Source organism: Pollicipes pollicipes, unplaced genomic scaffold (genome assembly GCF_011947565.3).
Source record: "Pollicipes pollicipes isolate AB1234 unplaced genomic scaffold, Ppol_2.1 Scaffold_7261;HRSCAF=8764_pilon_pilon_pilon, whole genome shotgun sequence".
Lineage (NCBI taxonomy): Eukaryota > Metazoa > Arthropoda > Thecostraca > Pollicipedomorpha > Pollicipedidae > Pollicipes > Pollicipes pollicipes.
Genome location: NW_023597054.1, coordinates 40,741,459 through 40,758,633, shown reverse-complemented (window position 1 = coordinate 40,758,633; position 17,175 = coordinate 40,741,459). Strand labels below are relative to the sequence as shown.

Here is a 17,175-nt window from a genome sequence, read left to right as displayed (position 1 = left end):
ATGGCGGGCCTTCGAAGATTCTAAAAAGCGCGAATGGGGGCATCTCAGGCTCGCAAAGAGGCATTTCCGAGCCTGCTGGTTTGTTTTGTTTCGAAAGGTTTCATCGTGGTCTTAGAGAGAATCTTTTTTCAAATCAGGGCAGGACGTTTCGGTACTGAGATAAGACTTTCCGGGCCTGAGATGCAAAATTAACCCTTGCCGAAGTTAATATGCTCACTTCCCCATTTTGGAACGAGCTCCGCAATGATATCAAACGAGCTCTCACTGAGCCTAAGATGGGCCCTGTTAGCCTCGGTGCTGGGCTTTTCTGTTCTCACGATGGGCGTTTCCTAATCTAAGATGGGCCTTTCCGGCTCCGCTATGTGCCCTTTCAGGCCAGAAACGGGTATTTCACAACTTAAGAGGAGTGTTCCACACTGATATGGAGTTTGACTTGAAATAGCCATCTTGAAGATCGTTCTGTGCAGTTCACAGCCCTACATTTCTTAAGACCAAAACTCACCTAGTTTCTGAGATACACGCCGGCGAAGATGCGCAGACTTTTTTCATGGAGACTTCTTCAGGGCTATCCAGGCATCCATGACGCTATAATAGCGGCACTCAAATCCTGCCATTCTTTGGCCTTCATGGCCACATGGCTATGAGGGCAAAGAAAAATAGCTGTGCAAGGTACGATTACCATGACAAATGACGATGACAGATGACGGATGACGATGCTGACGACACATGATGACGATGACCAATGACAAATGACGATGACAACCGACGACGACAAATGACAATGCTAAATGACAAATGACGATGCCAAATGACAAATGAAGATATCGAAAACACATAATGACGATGACAAATGTCGTGCAACGTGCGATGACATAATCAGCCAATGGCGCATTGAAGAACATATCAATCAAACAGACAATTTGTGTTGTCTGAGGCAGCCGGTTCCACTTGAAAGTACACCAATAGTTACAAGCGAGCTTATTTCGTCATATCTGGTGCTCGCTTCAATATCTTCAAATGTGCAATATTTTCTTTGAAACTGTCAAGGCGTTTCGTCACTCTTCAAATGAACCATTTTCACGTTAAGGTAGGCCATTTCTGGACTTAGACGACTACTTTTTGAGCCCAAGACGACTACTAGACTACTAGAGACTACTAGACTACTTAGACTACTACTACTACTAGACTACTTAGACGACTACTTTCTGAGCGCCCGTGCTGAACCATAGATGGGCCCTCTACGCTTAGTTTGGTAACGGCACAAGCCAAGTACTCCCACACATTCGAGGGCCTTCTCCGGGCGAACTTAAAGTATGAGAAGAAACAAATAAGATAGTTTTGCCCACACCTCAAAAGGTGGGGAACGGACGGTTAACCCGTACCGCCTGCCCCAGGATGCGCTGCCACGTTCTGATCGTTCTGAAACGCCCGGCAGGAAGTGTAGCTGGCATGTGTTCCCCAGCAGCGCAAGTGGAAATGTTTCGCTGTTCGAATAAGAGCCGCTCTGTCTGCCACCTCGTTCCTGACGGCTACTGTTGGGTAGTATTTATTTTTAGGGGCTTCTTGACAGCCTGGGATATCTTTTACCACATGGGTTTCTTTGATGGCGAAATTCGATCGTCCCGTTTCCAGTGTCTCCGCCGGCTTCTCGGCAGGCGAGGGAAAATCTCGTGTGTGTGTAGCAAAGGACAAAAACCGTATGAGACCAATACAAAATCCACATAAATGTCAACATTTTCCACGGATTTTAGGAATCCCCGGCATTTGATATGCCTTGTCGGTCATTTTATGTCGGTCAGATTATTGCCCCTAGTTGCAACTCTGGATGTACCATTTCTAGCTGCCTCACGTACAAAAAAACAGACTGGGCATAAGTAGCCCACAGTCTGCAACGCTGCAAGGAGCTGTTGCATCGACTAGCACCACTTGTCAGTCACAGTCGGTGACTGTGACTGCGCTCATCACCGCTGTTTGGCAGGGCCGACGGACCCGCGGGCCGGCCACCGCTGCGCCTCCTACTGCCTGAGCGCCGACAACAGCAAGTTCGCCTACACGGCCGGCCAGACGTACGTGTATGCATACACCTCCGATGTTGTGACGACGCTAGCCGGCGCCACGGACGAGGCGTCGAGGCTGCACGTGAAGGCCACGGCCGAGATCGCGGCCAACTCGGCCTGCGACTTCACGCTCCAGGTCAGTGCCCGCTCACGGCTGCGCAGCACGCGGTGTAAGGTCAGCGGCCGGCCACGGCGGCGCCACATGTGGTGTAAGGTCAGCAGCCGGCTGCGGTGGCATGCTGGTGAGGGGACAGGCATGGGGCTCAGCACGCAGTGTGAGATCACAGCTGTTTGGTCGGTCACGACGGCAGACCGCCGCTAACCGAGGTCAAGCATGGGGCTGTGCCCTGCGGCGGTATGTAACGGCACCCTGTCCCCTGTCCCGGCAACCGGTACCCTGTAACAGTCGATAACGGTACCCTGTGCCCTGTGCCTGCAACCGATACCCAATAACAGTCGGTAAGGATAACCTGTGCCCAGTCAGAACAGCCAGCCACCTGCAATAGTCGGAATCAATACCCTGTGCCCTGTCCCGGCAATCAGCACCCTATAACGACCAGCAATGATACCATGTCCTTGGCATCACGAATACCAAATTACCCGTTGCGAAGTCTTCGATGACCGATGAACGAGCTCCCCCCGGCCAATGTAACGTCACTGGCACTGCGTTCCTGGTTTCAGTTGAGGGATGTCACCCTTGAGGACTCGGATCCGAAGAACGTAGATCGTCGAAGGCATGTGGACGATATGGCCTCCTTCAAAGACGAGCTGGAGAAATATCCGCTGTCCTTCAGGTAAGTAAGTGCCTGAATGAGCACACTTAAAAATATAAATAACAACTTTTAAGTACAAATTTGTATGTCTTGAATCCACAGGAAAACAAAAGGATATATCTATCTAATCTATGAACTACGTTTTTACCACAGACCCTGTGCGACGGCCGTAATCATGGCTAGGAAATGATAAAAATTACACGTGTGTATGACTCAGAATCACGCTTCAAACACCACATTGTAGTTGAAACGTATCGTTGCAGGATAAGCCGAGTGATCCTGGACATCTTTTGGAAACGGATTAGCTAGTTCGAGTATTTGCGCTTGCAAAATGCAAAATGACGAAACGCGTTGAAACTGTATGTTGCGCTACCCGGTCAATCCCGATCCATAACCAGCGCCGGACGTGCGCAGACCGTAAAACGAGAGCAAACATGACATGTGATCTACCGCTGTGTGCTCTCTTTATTCGCTGTAACCCTTTTTGCTTACCGTATGTTCAGGAGCGAGCCGAAAGGATACCCTGGTTGTTTTGACTTTGACCAAAACACAAAACACACATTGACTTCAAACACACGGCTGACGCTATGAGATGAAGTGATATCGTCATGCTCAGCGAATGCATATACGATGTAACTCTCATATTCCTCATGCTCATTACCAGCAGGAGCGAATGAATGCGCAATCCAAATTCGTTTGCAATCAACTGCGTGTTGGCAGCGTCGGCGCGAACAAGCGTGGTTCGTGGCGCGTGCGCATGCGCGAGCGGCAGTAGCGCCGCGCCGCCGTGAGCGACGCTTCGGCGGGGCGCTGCGGGACGCCGTGCATCTCATATTTAGACCGCGCCAGCAGGATCTGATCTGGCTTTTGTCAGAGGCAGCGGTCGGGAACCCCACTGCCGCCGGGCTGTTGTTGATATGATCTGTCGTCTCGGCCGGGTGTCTGGGTCTCGCTCAGGCTGGAAGAGCGCATTTGCATACAGAGGCGCCGGCATGCAGCGCTCTAAAGCCGATAGTGACAGTCCGCAATGGCGCGGGTGAATGTTTGGTGCAATTCACTTCTGTTTTGTGCATAACTCACGAAAGATGGAATTAACATGGACACACTAATTAACATGGACACATATAACCTGCGACGTATCTTGTCAAGTGAAGGGGGTGAATGAAGTTGTGTTAACTCCTCTGGATATATAAAAACTAAACAAGCCACATCGACGGGGATAACAGAGCTAGAAAGGGATTCCAAATATGTAAATTACGTACCATCAACGTGCAAAATCGTTTTACTTTTGAACGGTTAAATTTGGTGACGCGCTGTAAATCCGGCCTAACCTTATGTTGGATTATCTGACGTTTAAAGGCCACCAGAACGATAATAATGCAGATCACTTCAGAATGGCATAAACATAGAATGATCACATGCAAACTCTTTCCGGACACTTTCCATGTGAAATGGACGACAATTGTGAGCATACAAATGCAGATGCACCATAACCGTTAACCATTAAATTCAGAACCCCGAATAGGAACGTGTGTAGAAATAATGTGAACTAAGATCATGAAAATTTTAGCACAATGCTAAAACCTTCAGACGCTGTTCCGGAAAAGTTAGGGTGTCTTATGTTTGGCAAAGGTGCATTCAGGTAAATACACAGCTAAATAGCGATGTCGAGCCCTCATAGCCAACGTTAGATGACTAGATTATCATGCAAACATAAAATACAGGATATGATTGGTGCTATTAGCTGATGATCAACATCTTAATGCAAATTAACAGAAAACATGCACGGTAGGCAAGATGGATTCGATCATTGTGTACACATATGGCCAGTTTCAAGAAAATGTCTTCATTTGTTCCAAACTTACTCTCTTCCAAGCCGCACTGCCTTGACCGGGTTTCGGAAGGCCGACAGACCGTTACCTGATTTCGACTCGGAATGACGAGACGCATATGAATGAACATTTCTGTGGCATGTCAGGGCAGAACTATTCTGGAAGCATGTGTCATAAGACCTTTTTGAGCTATTGACAATTTAATTTTTGGATAGTTGGCCTGACCTCAACCAAACCTCTCTATTTCACCACAAAATAGACGCAGAAAAGGCCTATTACCGCAGTTTTGAGAGAGAACAGGTTTGGGCTTTCAAACGGCGGTTGATTGTTTCGATCCACCCATGGCTCCGGAGATATCAGAATGGTCGTATCCGAACGGCCTAAGGTTTAGGTGCGGCCGGTTTTAGCATCCCAGATTGCGTTTGAAAAACTTGTTCAACATTTGATGATATTAATGCATCATGTACCACATGGTATGATCTAAGAACGCTTGGGTGGATGAGATAATTCATCCCTTTCTCACCTGTCGTTTTCTATCTGTCTGTCTGTCGTAACGGGTCTTAATGGTTGCTATTTTCTATGTTTCGCCACCCCATTACGGCTTAAGGATTGCCGGAAAACAGCTCCATTTGCTACTGCATTCGCGCGCATGCCCGCCCTTAACGATACAAAGAGGACACCATGCGCATTCTCGATTATGCCTCAAAGATGGCCAAACATGTGAAACGATCCATTATTTTCTCCAAAGCACTTCTCTTGGCCCCAAGTGCAAGTGTCATGATTGTTTTCAAACAGGAAATAAACGCAGAAAGTAATGAAGAAGACAGGCTGTATTGTATCATTCTTTAAAAGTCAAACTATTGCTTATTACTAGCTTCATCCACAAAAGTGGACCCTCTCTCTCTCTCTCTCCTCTCTCTCCTCTCTCTCTCTCTCTCTCTCCTCTCTTCTCTCTCTCTCTCTCTCTCTCTCTCTCTTTCTCTCTCTCTCTCTCTCTCTCTCTCTCTCTCTCTCTCTCTCTCTCTCTCTCTCTCTCTCCTCTCTCTCTCTCTCTCTCTTCCCCCTTCTTCACCCCTTTGTTCCTCTGTCTCTCTTCTTACCCGCCCCCTCTCCATTCGATGAGAGTTAAACCCACAGGCGTCAGCAGCACTGCGATGCACTGTTGACAGAACGCATGTTTTCGATGTTACAGTTACCAGGACGGCCGAGTGGAGGAGCTCTGCTCCAGTCAATTTGAGTCTGTATGGGCGCTGAACTTCAAGCGCGGCCTTCTCTCGGCCACCGTCCAACAACCTTGAAACGCTTGACTTGGGCGAGACCCAGAAGTACGAGGTATGACGTCACGGCGCCAGCGGCAGACTGACGCGCTCCTAGAGGAGCGCACACACACACACACACACACACACACACACACACACACACACACACACACACACACACACACACACACACACACACACACACACACACACACACACACACACACACACACACCACACCACACACACACCACAACACACACACACACACACACCACACACACAACACACACACACACACACACACACACACACACACACACACACACATCTCTTTGCGTGTCGTGTTATGCATTGTGAAAGCTGTCAAAATAACTGTAAACGTTAAAATGAACCACCGTTTCGAGCTTGCACAAACAAAATTACGAACAAACTGCTTCCGTTTTGCTGCGCTGCGCGAAGAGGTGACGCCCGTGGTGTCAGTAGTGCCGCCACCCGTGATTCGATTCCTGTATAAATGATCAAATGTACCGCCATTACCGCCTCCATGATATGCTACCATACACTCCCGTCACTCCATACGTAACTTGGAAGCATTACGTGAATATGGATATTCGATTTGGCGCCGCTCGAGAAGCAATGCATTTCCAAAGGCTTGGGCTTTACACATCTATTTCCCTAACGTATACAAAGATGTCTCCCTGCTGAATGGCAAACATGTCCCAACTCTGCGCGCACTCAGACCAACGCCCGTATCAAAAAGGCTCAGATCTATTTTTTGTATCCTCACGAAAGTGTAAGCCGTTGTATATATACACATGGCGGCATCCATCTGACCATCCGTGCTGGGTGTCGGTGGGGGGGGGGGGGGGGGGAGGGAAGAAGCAGGATAGTTGAACAAATTTAGCTGCATAGACTTGCGATTTTTGCCCGCTTGCTTTGTTGCGCGAAGATGTAACGCCGTTGGCGTTAGTATAGCACCACCTTCAGTCAGATAACATTGATTGCATCTCACTTGTGATCATGGTGTCTGACAAGATTTGCTAAGCTTGTAGTGTGCTTTCAGTTTCTAACCCTACGTGAGTCTGGAGGTCTTTCTCGAATAGCTTTTGAGCGACTTTAAGCACGGTTTTGAAATTTTGGGCGCCTGAGATTATCGCATTTTTAGACACTTTGTTCGAACTCGGAGTTCTGAGCTGGATAGCTCATGATGTAGGTCATGAACTCATATCTTTCCAAGATCATGTCGTTGACATTTTGCTCAAAGGCGGCGGGGTTAGGCTGCAAGGAAGGGGGTAAAGCCGCACTTGCCAAGGTAATAATCGCCTTTACTCCTTCAACCTGACAATATATGACGGATCGCATGCGTCGATGTTCACCAGTGACTGTCTCATTAATATTTCCATGGGGTATTTAAAGTCAACGTCCGCATTGTATTAGCATGTTTAGTCCTCCAGATGTTGTGTTGTGTTAAATGTAGTCCTATTAATTGTAGACTTGAACATTTTAAATTGGTTTTACCCTTGCAAGGCCACATTCACCATTGCGCAAGCATACCTATTTGATGTGGTTTGACGAGAGCTTTCCAATGCTGTTTTCCGTGAGACTCCAGCTTGCTTACTTTTTTAAATCTTAAGGGGTCTCACGCCCCGTTGTTGGGCAAAGGTAAGAAACCGTAAGGCGAGGATTAACAGTCTTCTCCGTGCGCGGACGCTTTATATGCAACGTCGCTCAGCTTTGCGGCATTTTTTCCAATGACTTGGCTCAAATCTTGACCCTCGCACAACAGGTTTCTCCCACATATGCGAAAAATGTCTGCTAAGCACTGAAGCGCTCTCCATTCCTACATACGCCGTGCCTGCCACCGCTATCAGGCGTGCTTGAATTTATGTTACGGATTGCCACAAAACTTGAGCGCATTGTTTGTGCACATTTTACGACAATCCGTGCACCTTTCTGCGCTGTGCGTAGGTACATCTAACGAAATGAAGACATACACACATACACACAGACTGGTTGGATTTTCCCAGCCGAAACTGTATTAAGTACATGCGTGACGCGAGGTGAGAGTTAGGCTTACAGTTGTAATTGGGAATGTAATGAAGCGTGTTTTATTTATGTCCATACACCGGCTGTGAAGAATCATATTTTAAGGCTAGCGTACGGAAAACACCATGTGCGTGTGAAGTTTCCAGTTGTGAGAAACTCTGTCTGCTCAGACGGACGTGTCCGGCTACTGCTCCACCAACTACACTGTCCGCAACTTGGGCGACATCACCGCGGTAATCAAGACCAAGGAACTGCTGACCTGTCGGGAACGCGGCCACCTCGTGTCCTCACTTCAAACGACACCCTACCATTCGGCCTCCAACATTCAGTCCATGCCGTTGCTAAGGTAAGGAACGTTGGGGGAGATGATCGCATTCTGACAACATCCGTTAACTTCACAGACTCTGCATGACGCCTATTAGTAGATCTCAGTCTTAGCACTCTGGCTTCTGCCTCACCAAAGAAACTTTGAGTCTGGTGTTCTATGTTCACATCCACTTTCACTCCTCGGGATATCACCGTGTGCTTTTATGTTAGCAATCTCAGATGCTGCTAGAAAAACTCTTACTTGGCTTGTTTTTTTTTATTTTTGCTTGAAAAACTTACGACTTGACTCGCGTATGGAAGGTACCGCCTTTTTCTTGACGGCCGGTACATCTCATGTCCACATCCACTTTTGTTCCATAGTATATCAACGTTGCATTTTATGCAAGTGATCTCAGGAGCCGTCAGAAAAAAGTCATGCCATGAAAGGATAGTTGATGATAACTTGTTTCAACAACACTAGTGCTATCCTCGGAGATGAAGCGTTGCCAGATAACTGTAAATTGGACTGTCACTTCGACGACATGGAGACATTTTCTCTCGAACCTCCACCTCAGCATGATATTCCTGGGAGACTGGTCGTTACGGTAAGATGCGAAGGAGACGGGGGAACGTTTTCTAAATTTCTACGTCAGTGAAGGCCCCTGCGTTAATCCGGCGCCGACTTCCCGGGTCAGAGGGTCGCCCGCGTCAGGGAGGGGACCAACGCATTATGTATCCCTCTAGGGGCATTCGGATGATGTGGTGGCACCTCCGTGCGTTGTCAGGATGACGGCCGGTAGGCACCCCGCGCTGGGACGGAACGACCCTCTAGCTCTGAACGGTAAAGATAATATGCCCCCGCCCCTAGTGCTCCACCCACGGGACCTCTTGCCCGGAAAAGGTAAGGGGCCTCCTTAGCGGTCAGTATAGGGAGTCGGGCCAAAAAGCCAAGGTAAAGCCAAAAATTCAAATTGCCACCCCATGATTGCACGAGGATATCCATCCTGTTAACAGAACGAACTAGTAGCGCAAATTTCGTCAAGTATTTTGAGCCTGCGATCCTAGCAGCAAAAATACTGATGGTTGGGGCTGCATCTTCCGTCAATCCGAGCGGCATTGCCGGCTGCGGCTAATACCGGCGCAAGGTGGACGTCAGACGCGCAAGCACAAAACGTTGAGGGATAGGCTTTCGAAAATCCTTTAAAATCATGTCGTACCGTTCAAAAATAGGATTGGGGCTTAAATAGGATGGCATTTGTGCAGAACTGTTACATCAATACGATATACATATATATATATATATATATATATATATATATATACATTTCCTCTTACTTTTATAATTCCGTCTCAAGACTTTGCTACCAGTTCACGGTGTTGTAAATGTTATTACATTCCAGTCATCAGTCTAAATGTTGCGCCGGTAAGATATACGCTACCTTCGAATTACCTTTCAGGCGGTCTAATTGGTGTCATGAGCGTTCAAAGGCACCTTTTCAAACACGCATGGCGGGTACGATAGGCCATGTAAGGACATTGATATGACGCCATCCAGGGTCAATGACCTACATTACCAGTAGCGGGGCGGCAAGATGAACGAGTACGACGCGCGTAACCACCTCATTATCGTGTTTGTGAAGCTGATGACGTCTTATTTCATGTACCAACGTACCTGTTCACAATGTGTCACGAATACATTGTCAAGCGCCGAAGGGGCTATATATAGTGTAGCCAACAGCTATACAATCTTGAGTATATGCAGATGCGCAATACACTATTTCTGACAACAGAAAAGTGTTGTACTGGTCACAGAGACCCGGTTAGCACTTCAATTTTTTCAATTGGATATCTCATCAATTTGACCTAATTTGGCCCCAGTTAAACTCTAGGTCAGCCTACAGTGGTCGTTTTGTGTCTGGAATGCGTTTTCCGCACAGCTGGATCTAATAAAACGAATTCGGTCAGAAAGTACGCTGTGAAGAAAAGTATTACTCTTGTAGGCGACTGGTAGAGCAATTTTGAACGGTGCTCTAATCCGAGCTGCGCCATGTAAGGGAAAAAATGGCCGAAGCTGGACTCCCCACAGTCTTATCGCTTGTTTACGCGCCCTCAATGTCCGTCTTGGCGTGCTGCCATAAGGTATAAGCGCATCTATCGGAGCGGCCATTTTTGACCTCTCGTGACCCCTGGTGACCTGATATTTGACTTAAGGTCAAATAATTGGTTTGTATTCCTCACTATTTGACCATACCTTTAGAACGGTATTTTTGTTTTTTCGCGCGGCGTCTAGAAGTTGGAGATCGCAGGGGAGACGTCAACTCCTCTCCCCCCGGCCGGGCGCGGTTGTCTTATGTCCCCGGCCGGGTACGGATTAACGCTTGATTCCTTCAGTTTATTAACTTCCAAATGCATGAAAATTGCATCCTCGCCTGTTTTATGGCTCCAGTTTACGTTACAAAATGTAAAAGCAATAATGTAACGAGGAAGCCGTGTCCCACGAATTTAAGTGGGCTACACCCGGCTAGTTTTCCGGAACTCTTCCACCACCACGGGACCTTAAGGGACCCTTTCACCACCACGGAACCTTTGATATCCTTGTGCTCCCACGCTTACCAAGACTCTGGCTGTTCCCGTGATCTCTGCAATTTTTTCTGGCTACAAATCGCTCATAAAAGCTGAATCATCAGAAAATAAACTGAAAACTTGTTTTTAATTGGAAAGCTTTGCGCCTTAGTTCGTAGTGAAAACGGTTGCAATGTTTGTTTAATGTACAGGTTCTCAGAAAGAAAAAGCAAACGAAAGATGCTAAGTTTCGAGTAAACAGACCGTTGGAAGGAACAATGGTGTGAAATCTTACCTAATAATCACTCTGCTTCTGGTGACTGTTTATTATCAAGGCACATTTCATTCCTGCCGATTGCCGAGCTGTTCAGTTAGCAGTTATGAAGGTAACCTAGGTGTCACTACCCGGCAAAAGATGGCATCAGCAATGCCCATGCATGCCCAAGAACGTAAGCTTTACGCCCGTATGGCCTTCAATAAACCTCTGGGGATATCTCCCAAATACACGTTTTATTTTTGGCCAGCATTGGATGACAGCAGCACAAAGCGTATGGACACTAGATTGACGTTAGGTGGGCTTTCACGGAAAAGAAACCCGCCATGTGTCAAACATATCATTTTTCTCCAACATCCTGCTGTTGACAGCTTAGCGACGTTGGTTCGTAATATGATACATTTGACGCGTCCTATGTATTGAATTGTCCGTTCAACAGGTGACAAGTTTAGAGACTGAGGCGCAGCTTTGGTCACCACATTTGGAATATTAGGGGTCAGTCACCCGGGTTGAAGGTGCCATCGAAGATGCTTGTACAAATTGGAAACATGGCGGACGTCCCAAATCACAAATTTCAGCCACGATTGGATGTCTGGTGAAGATAGATCTGAACCGGCCGGACATGTTTTTGTTACTGCAAATTTATGCTGCTGAGAGCCGCTGAACGCTAAAGGTCACTGGACCCTGACGGCCGCTGGTCCCTGACGGCCGCTGGTCCCTGACGGTCGCTGGCCCCTGGCGGCCGCTGACCGCCGACGGCCGCCGGCCGCTGACGGTTGCTGGCCTCTGACGACCGCCGGCCGCATCTCGGCAGGAGCACCCAGCGTTGTCGGCAGGCAGTGTCGGCTGGCCGGCTACTCACAGTGGTTTGCCAGGAAGATCACCTGTTCCGGCCGTTCTCCGGCGGCGGAAACGGAGCGGTCACGCGCACCACCCTGACACTGACTGAGATGAACGTCCGGCCCACAGTTCACACCCGCCAGCACGGTAAGGGACGCTCACCGCTCCGCAGACGGCACAGGCGGCGCGGTATCACTCAGAATGCTTCAGTACTGTGCGTTCTGCCGTCTGCCGATGGCTTTTTATTCCGTAGCTGACTTCATTTCATACCACCGGGCATGTCGACTGCCTGCATGTTCTGGCGCTGTCGGCTGGTTATGACGCCGCTGCCGCTCCGTTTCAGAACCGCTGCGAGTGCGCAGTAGCGCCATGTTTGACCACTCGGCGCCAGAGCTGAAGGCGGTGGACCGTGCGGACGCGACGCGCCTCTTGCTGGCCGAAATGCAGCGGCAGACCGCTGAGGACGTGCGGCGCGAGGTCCCTCGCCTCTTCACGCAGCTGGTGCAGACACTGCGCCAAGCGGACGCGGCCAGCCTCGCCCGCCTCCTGCGCGAACAGACGCAGCAGACGACGCGCAAGTACCTGATGGACGCCCTGCCCATGCTGGGCACTGCCGCCGCCCTGGTCGTCATGAGGGACATGGTGATGCTCGGGCAAGTCGCTTCCGAGGAGACCGACCGCTGGATGACGTCTCTTGCCTTTGTGCACGAGCCGCGGCTGGACATGGTGGAGGCGGTGGCGCCGCTGCTGGCTGACGCTGGTGTCAGGACGCAGACGCTGCTGGGCGTCTCGGCCATGCTGCACCGCTTCTGCCGCGCCGATGTTGACTGTGCCCAGCGGCCAGCTGTGAGGCAGGCCGTAAGCAGCATCGAGCAGCTGCTTGGTGGCGACTGCGCGTCCGAATCCAGGGGAGGCAGGACCAGGGTCCTGGCAGCGCTGAAGGCCCTGGGCAACGTTGGACTTCTGATTCGCGGCGAGGGTGTCCTTCGCGCTTGCTTCGCGAGTAAGGACGACGTCGAAACTCGCCTCGAAGCCATCAGGGCGTACCGGAGGATGCCGTGTGCCGTGGTAAGCAACAGCGGGCTAGTGCACACCTTCGCCAACCATTTGGAGAACAGCGAGGTTCGCATCGCCGCCTACTTGGCTGTCACGCAATGTGCTACCCACGAGGTTGTCGACAAGCTAATGGAAATTCTATCGAAGGAAACTGTCAACCAGGTAGGAAGCTTTGTGTGGACACACATAACCAACATGCAAGAAACCAATGACCCCAGCAAGCAGTACTTGAAGTCGCTTCTCTACAATGTGGAGCTATCAAAAAAGTTTGCCACCGATGCAAGGAAGTTCTCACGATATTATGAAAAATCAGCATTCTTTGAATCCGTGAATGCCGGAGGGTCAGTGGAGGGCGCCGTGGTGTTTTCACCAGAATCGTACATACCAAGGTCCGGCATGCTAAACCTCACCGTCGATCTCTTTGGCGAGGCCATCAATCTATTGGAGGTCGGTGGCCGCGTGGAAGGCCTGGAGCACTATGTTGAAAACCTGTTTGGGAACAAAGGTCCGTACCCACAGGAATCCATTAGCCAGATCCTGCGGGCGATGAGGGGTCGACCGAGCAGCAATGACATCACTAGGCTCTCGGATGCCTATAACGCCGCCAATGACGCGTCTGGGTCGTTTCATGCATCATCGTACGTGAAGATCTTTGGCAACGAACTGAGCTTTGGCACATTCGACGACCTCAGTGCTCTGGTTCGTGCTTTGGGCGACGACGGTCCAGTAAGCTTTCTGCAAAAGCTGGCAAAGGACAGAGACTGGACCGATAACTACCAGTTCCTGGATACGAGCTATACGATTCCCACTATGACCGGTCTTCCCTTCAAACTGCGAGCCGTGGGGGCCGCCACTGTTACACTGAAGACGAGTGGACGCTTCAACATTGAGTCATGGAATAAGATGAATATCGAAGGGTTTATTAAACCTTCTGCTGCCGTGGAAATTGCCGCTGAAATGAGCGTAGACGCCCACGTTGCTCGCACTGGACTCAAGATGAACACAAATCTTCACACATCGACCGCTCTGGACGGACAGGTGGTCATTGATTCGGCTAAAATTGTGTCAATCAAGATGAACATGCCTAAGGATAAGGTGGAGATGCTAGATGTCAGAACAAGCTTCCATAGCGTTTACCAGAACCAGGAGATACCACTGGAGACGACCAGCAACAAGGTCGAATATGGCGCCTGCTCAGAGGCTTACACCGCAGCCGCGCTTGGAGTCAACATATGCTCAGAAATCTGCTACCCACTGCCCGCTGCCAGCGGTGCGAGCTTTCTGCTGACGGGCCCTCTGACCGCTCGCATCACCGTGGAAAAGACCGACACTGTCAAGGCGTTCATTTTCGAGTACCGACACTCGAACGAGGCAGGGGTGAGGAAATCCAGCCTGATGCTGGACACGCCGGGGACCACCACCAATCGGCACATAAACCTCGACTACATGATCAACTTCCGGAACAAGGCGTTCCGCGTCGGCATCATCACTCCCGTGAAGTCGGTGGAACTCGCGGGAAGTCTCGACGTGGCGACTGAGAGAAAGCACGCTGCTCTGCAGCTAGATATCGACCGGCGGGAGATCTTCGGTGTCGCCGGCAGTCTGACGAAGAACGACACGCTGCGGGCTGTCGAGTATCAGCCTCTGGTCGTGATCCGGGGCTCATCCGGGCCGCTGTTTCGCCTCAAAGGGGAAGTGCTTGTCAATAAGGACAAACCCAAGTACGCCGTCCGCCTGCGCGCCAACACTCTGTACAACTATCCGATCGTCCTTACTGGTGAGTGATGGCCAGGCGTCTGCCACTGAACATTTACTCTAAGCTAGACAGGTGTCTGATTTCTTGTCTGTCAGCATTATCCAATCAGCACGATGAAACGTGCGAGTGCAGGACACTGTCACCTGTTCCTTTAACATCAAAGCCTTTAATTACATTTCCTGCGAGAGAGTCAAACGAAGGTATTTTCTAAACGTGCTGGAGTTAGTAGGCTGTATTTGTTACTTGTGGGAGAAACTGTCACAGATATGATCTCGATAACAAGGACACAGATATGATCTCGATAACAAGGACACAGAATATGAACCGTCAAGGTCACAAGCTTCACATCTACACATGTGTAAAAATGATGTGAGTGCAGCTAACCAAGCGTTTTTCTTCTCACTTGCTCAAAATCTCGCGTTTCTCAAAAGCACGAAAAACTTATTTTGGAAGAAAATTTAGGTCCTTCCTCGCAATGCGAGGGCTAAGCAGCCTTAGTTTCGAAGGCAATGTTGGTGTACATTATATATATATATATATATATATATATATATATATATATATATATATATATACGTATATACACAAGTTAATTCAAGTTACATATAATATAACACGTCAGTGCAAGTTAAATCCGCATAAGTGGGCTCAGATCCTATAACATACATGTCACATGTATAATCATACATGTATAATATCCTATAATATACATGCCCTTGCGATGTTCATCACCTGCTCTCAATGGCATTTTCAGGTTCTGTTGACGAAGATGACGGCATGTATAGCATTGCCACATCCTTAAGCTCGCACGCTCTGACCGGAACTCTGAACGGGATGTTCCGCCACGACGGCACGAGCCTCGTGCTGCAGACGGCGACAGAGTACAGCGTTCTAGATGGTCCCACGCGGACCATCTCCCTCAACACGAAGATGGACAAGGAAGCTCTCGGCGAACAGACGTTGTACAAACTTTCCATGGAGACAAAGGTAACATTCGTACAGTTAAGGATGGTGTCTTGCAGATGCTTGCTGTAGCATATCTCCGATTTGCCGATTGCGCGTGGTGTGAACAACACAAGTCATCGATTGTTCAGGCTGTTGGTTATCAGTCGATTGATTATTTGATTGGTCAGCAAGAAATTGTTCCCTAAGCATCCCATGGATACGTGGAAATCAGTGAGGTAACGCTGGCATTTTGTATCGAATTTAAAAAGCTTACGCTTTGTAGGCCACACACTACCATGTTCCGTTCATGAAGACATCATCTTTGTTTGAAATTGAACAGCCGTGCTTGTGTTCACCGATGTCTATGAATGACAGCTAAAAGCTGCTTGCTTGCGGTATCATTGGAGTATTTGTTTCCTGTTAACTGTACGACTAGGACATATACCAGCTTAGACTCTGTTCCCTGCCAATGCCTGAGTGCCAATGACCGGCGTCAGCTCAGCTCAGCTCATGGCCCCACAGTTGTCGGCGCTGCCGCTCCTCGACACGGAGCTGAGAGCGGAGCTGGCCAGGTCGCCAGGCCAGCACCGCGCCACGGCGGAGCTGATGCTCGGCCAGCGCCGATATCAGCTCAGCGCCGGCCTCGGTGACCAGCGCGGCAGGCGGTTCGGCGAGATTGCCTTTCAGGCGGCGCACATGGACGTCGACTTCAAACTGGCCACCGAGTTAGACGTGAGCGGAACGAGCGAGTTCTCAGCCGGAACAGTGCGGCTAAGCCGCTGGAACGCGGCAACTGGCAAACGTGTACCATGTCTTTGTCTGCTCGTCCGCTCTGCGTCAATGACTGCCGCGATCCACACCCACTCGAATTCCTCGTGGACTGATTTGCATCGCCCAGATCAATCAAATTCACCAGCTGCGTATGCAATCGACCGACCCATTGATCGGTCTTCTTTGCAAAGCCTAAGTCAGTCTACCCCAATCTGGCACAGAAAAAAAACAATCAAATCGAATTAAAACATCAATCCGTAATATCTTAGTCACGATTAATACATAGATATACAACCCAGGATGTTCTAATGCATGTACGACCTATAACTTCATATCGATTATTCGATGTGTTCAAATCCACTGCTTCCTAGTGGCTTTTTACCTGAATCGAGTCGCATTTATGTTTCTTTTAGCGTTCACCATCGGGAGCAGCTTACTGCATGAATTTCCTCGATGAATTTAGCCTATCCAAGAATAGCTCTAGTACACAAAGCACACATAGGCAATATGCACAGCTGTAGCATACCGGTGTCTCGAAAACCCATCTTACCACTGAAGGGTTTATTATGATAAGCACTTATGGTGGATATGACTCGCAGTCAGTAGTACCCAACCCGAAACGGAACACAGATGATAATATGGTGCCACTCTAAGTGCAAAATGTCACGTTGGCTGGTGCCCATTTCCAGATGAGC

The 17,175-nt window shown here is 49.2% G+C and overlaps 1 protein-coding gene across 1 annotated transcript in view; it reads left to right on the top strand.

Moving 5' to 3' along the window:
• LOC119111431 (apolipophorins) overlaps window positions 1-17,173 on the top strand; it is a 20,842-nt gene extending 3,669 nt beyond the window's left edge. Inside the window, exons 5-14 of the mRNA XM_037235243.1 lie at window positions 1,395-1,407; window positions 1,979-2,193; window positions 2,739-2,851; window positions 5,855-5,945; window positions 8,141-8,316; window positions 11,927-12,099; window positions 12,296-14,785; window positions 15,519-15,751; window positions 16,232-16,434; window positions 17,170-17,173. Of these exons, the coding sequence (XP_037091138.1) occupies window positions 1,395-1,407; window positions 1,979-2,193; window positions 2,739-2,851; window positions 5,855-5,945; window positions 8,141-8,316; window positions 11,927-12,099; window positions 12,296-14,785; window positions 15,519-15,751; window positions 16,232-16,434; window positions 17,170-17,173 (3,711 nt within the window). The remainder of the gene's footprint in view (window positions 1-1,394; window positions 1,408-1,978; window positions 2,194-2,738; window positions 2,852-5,854; window positions 5,946-8,140; window positions 8,317-11,926; window positions 12,100-12,295; window positions 14,786-15,518; window positions 15,752-16,231; window positions 16,435-17,169) is intronic.
• The last annotated feature ends 2 nt before the right edge of the window (window positions 17,174-17,175 follow it).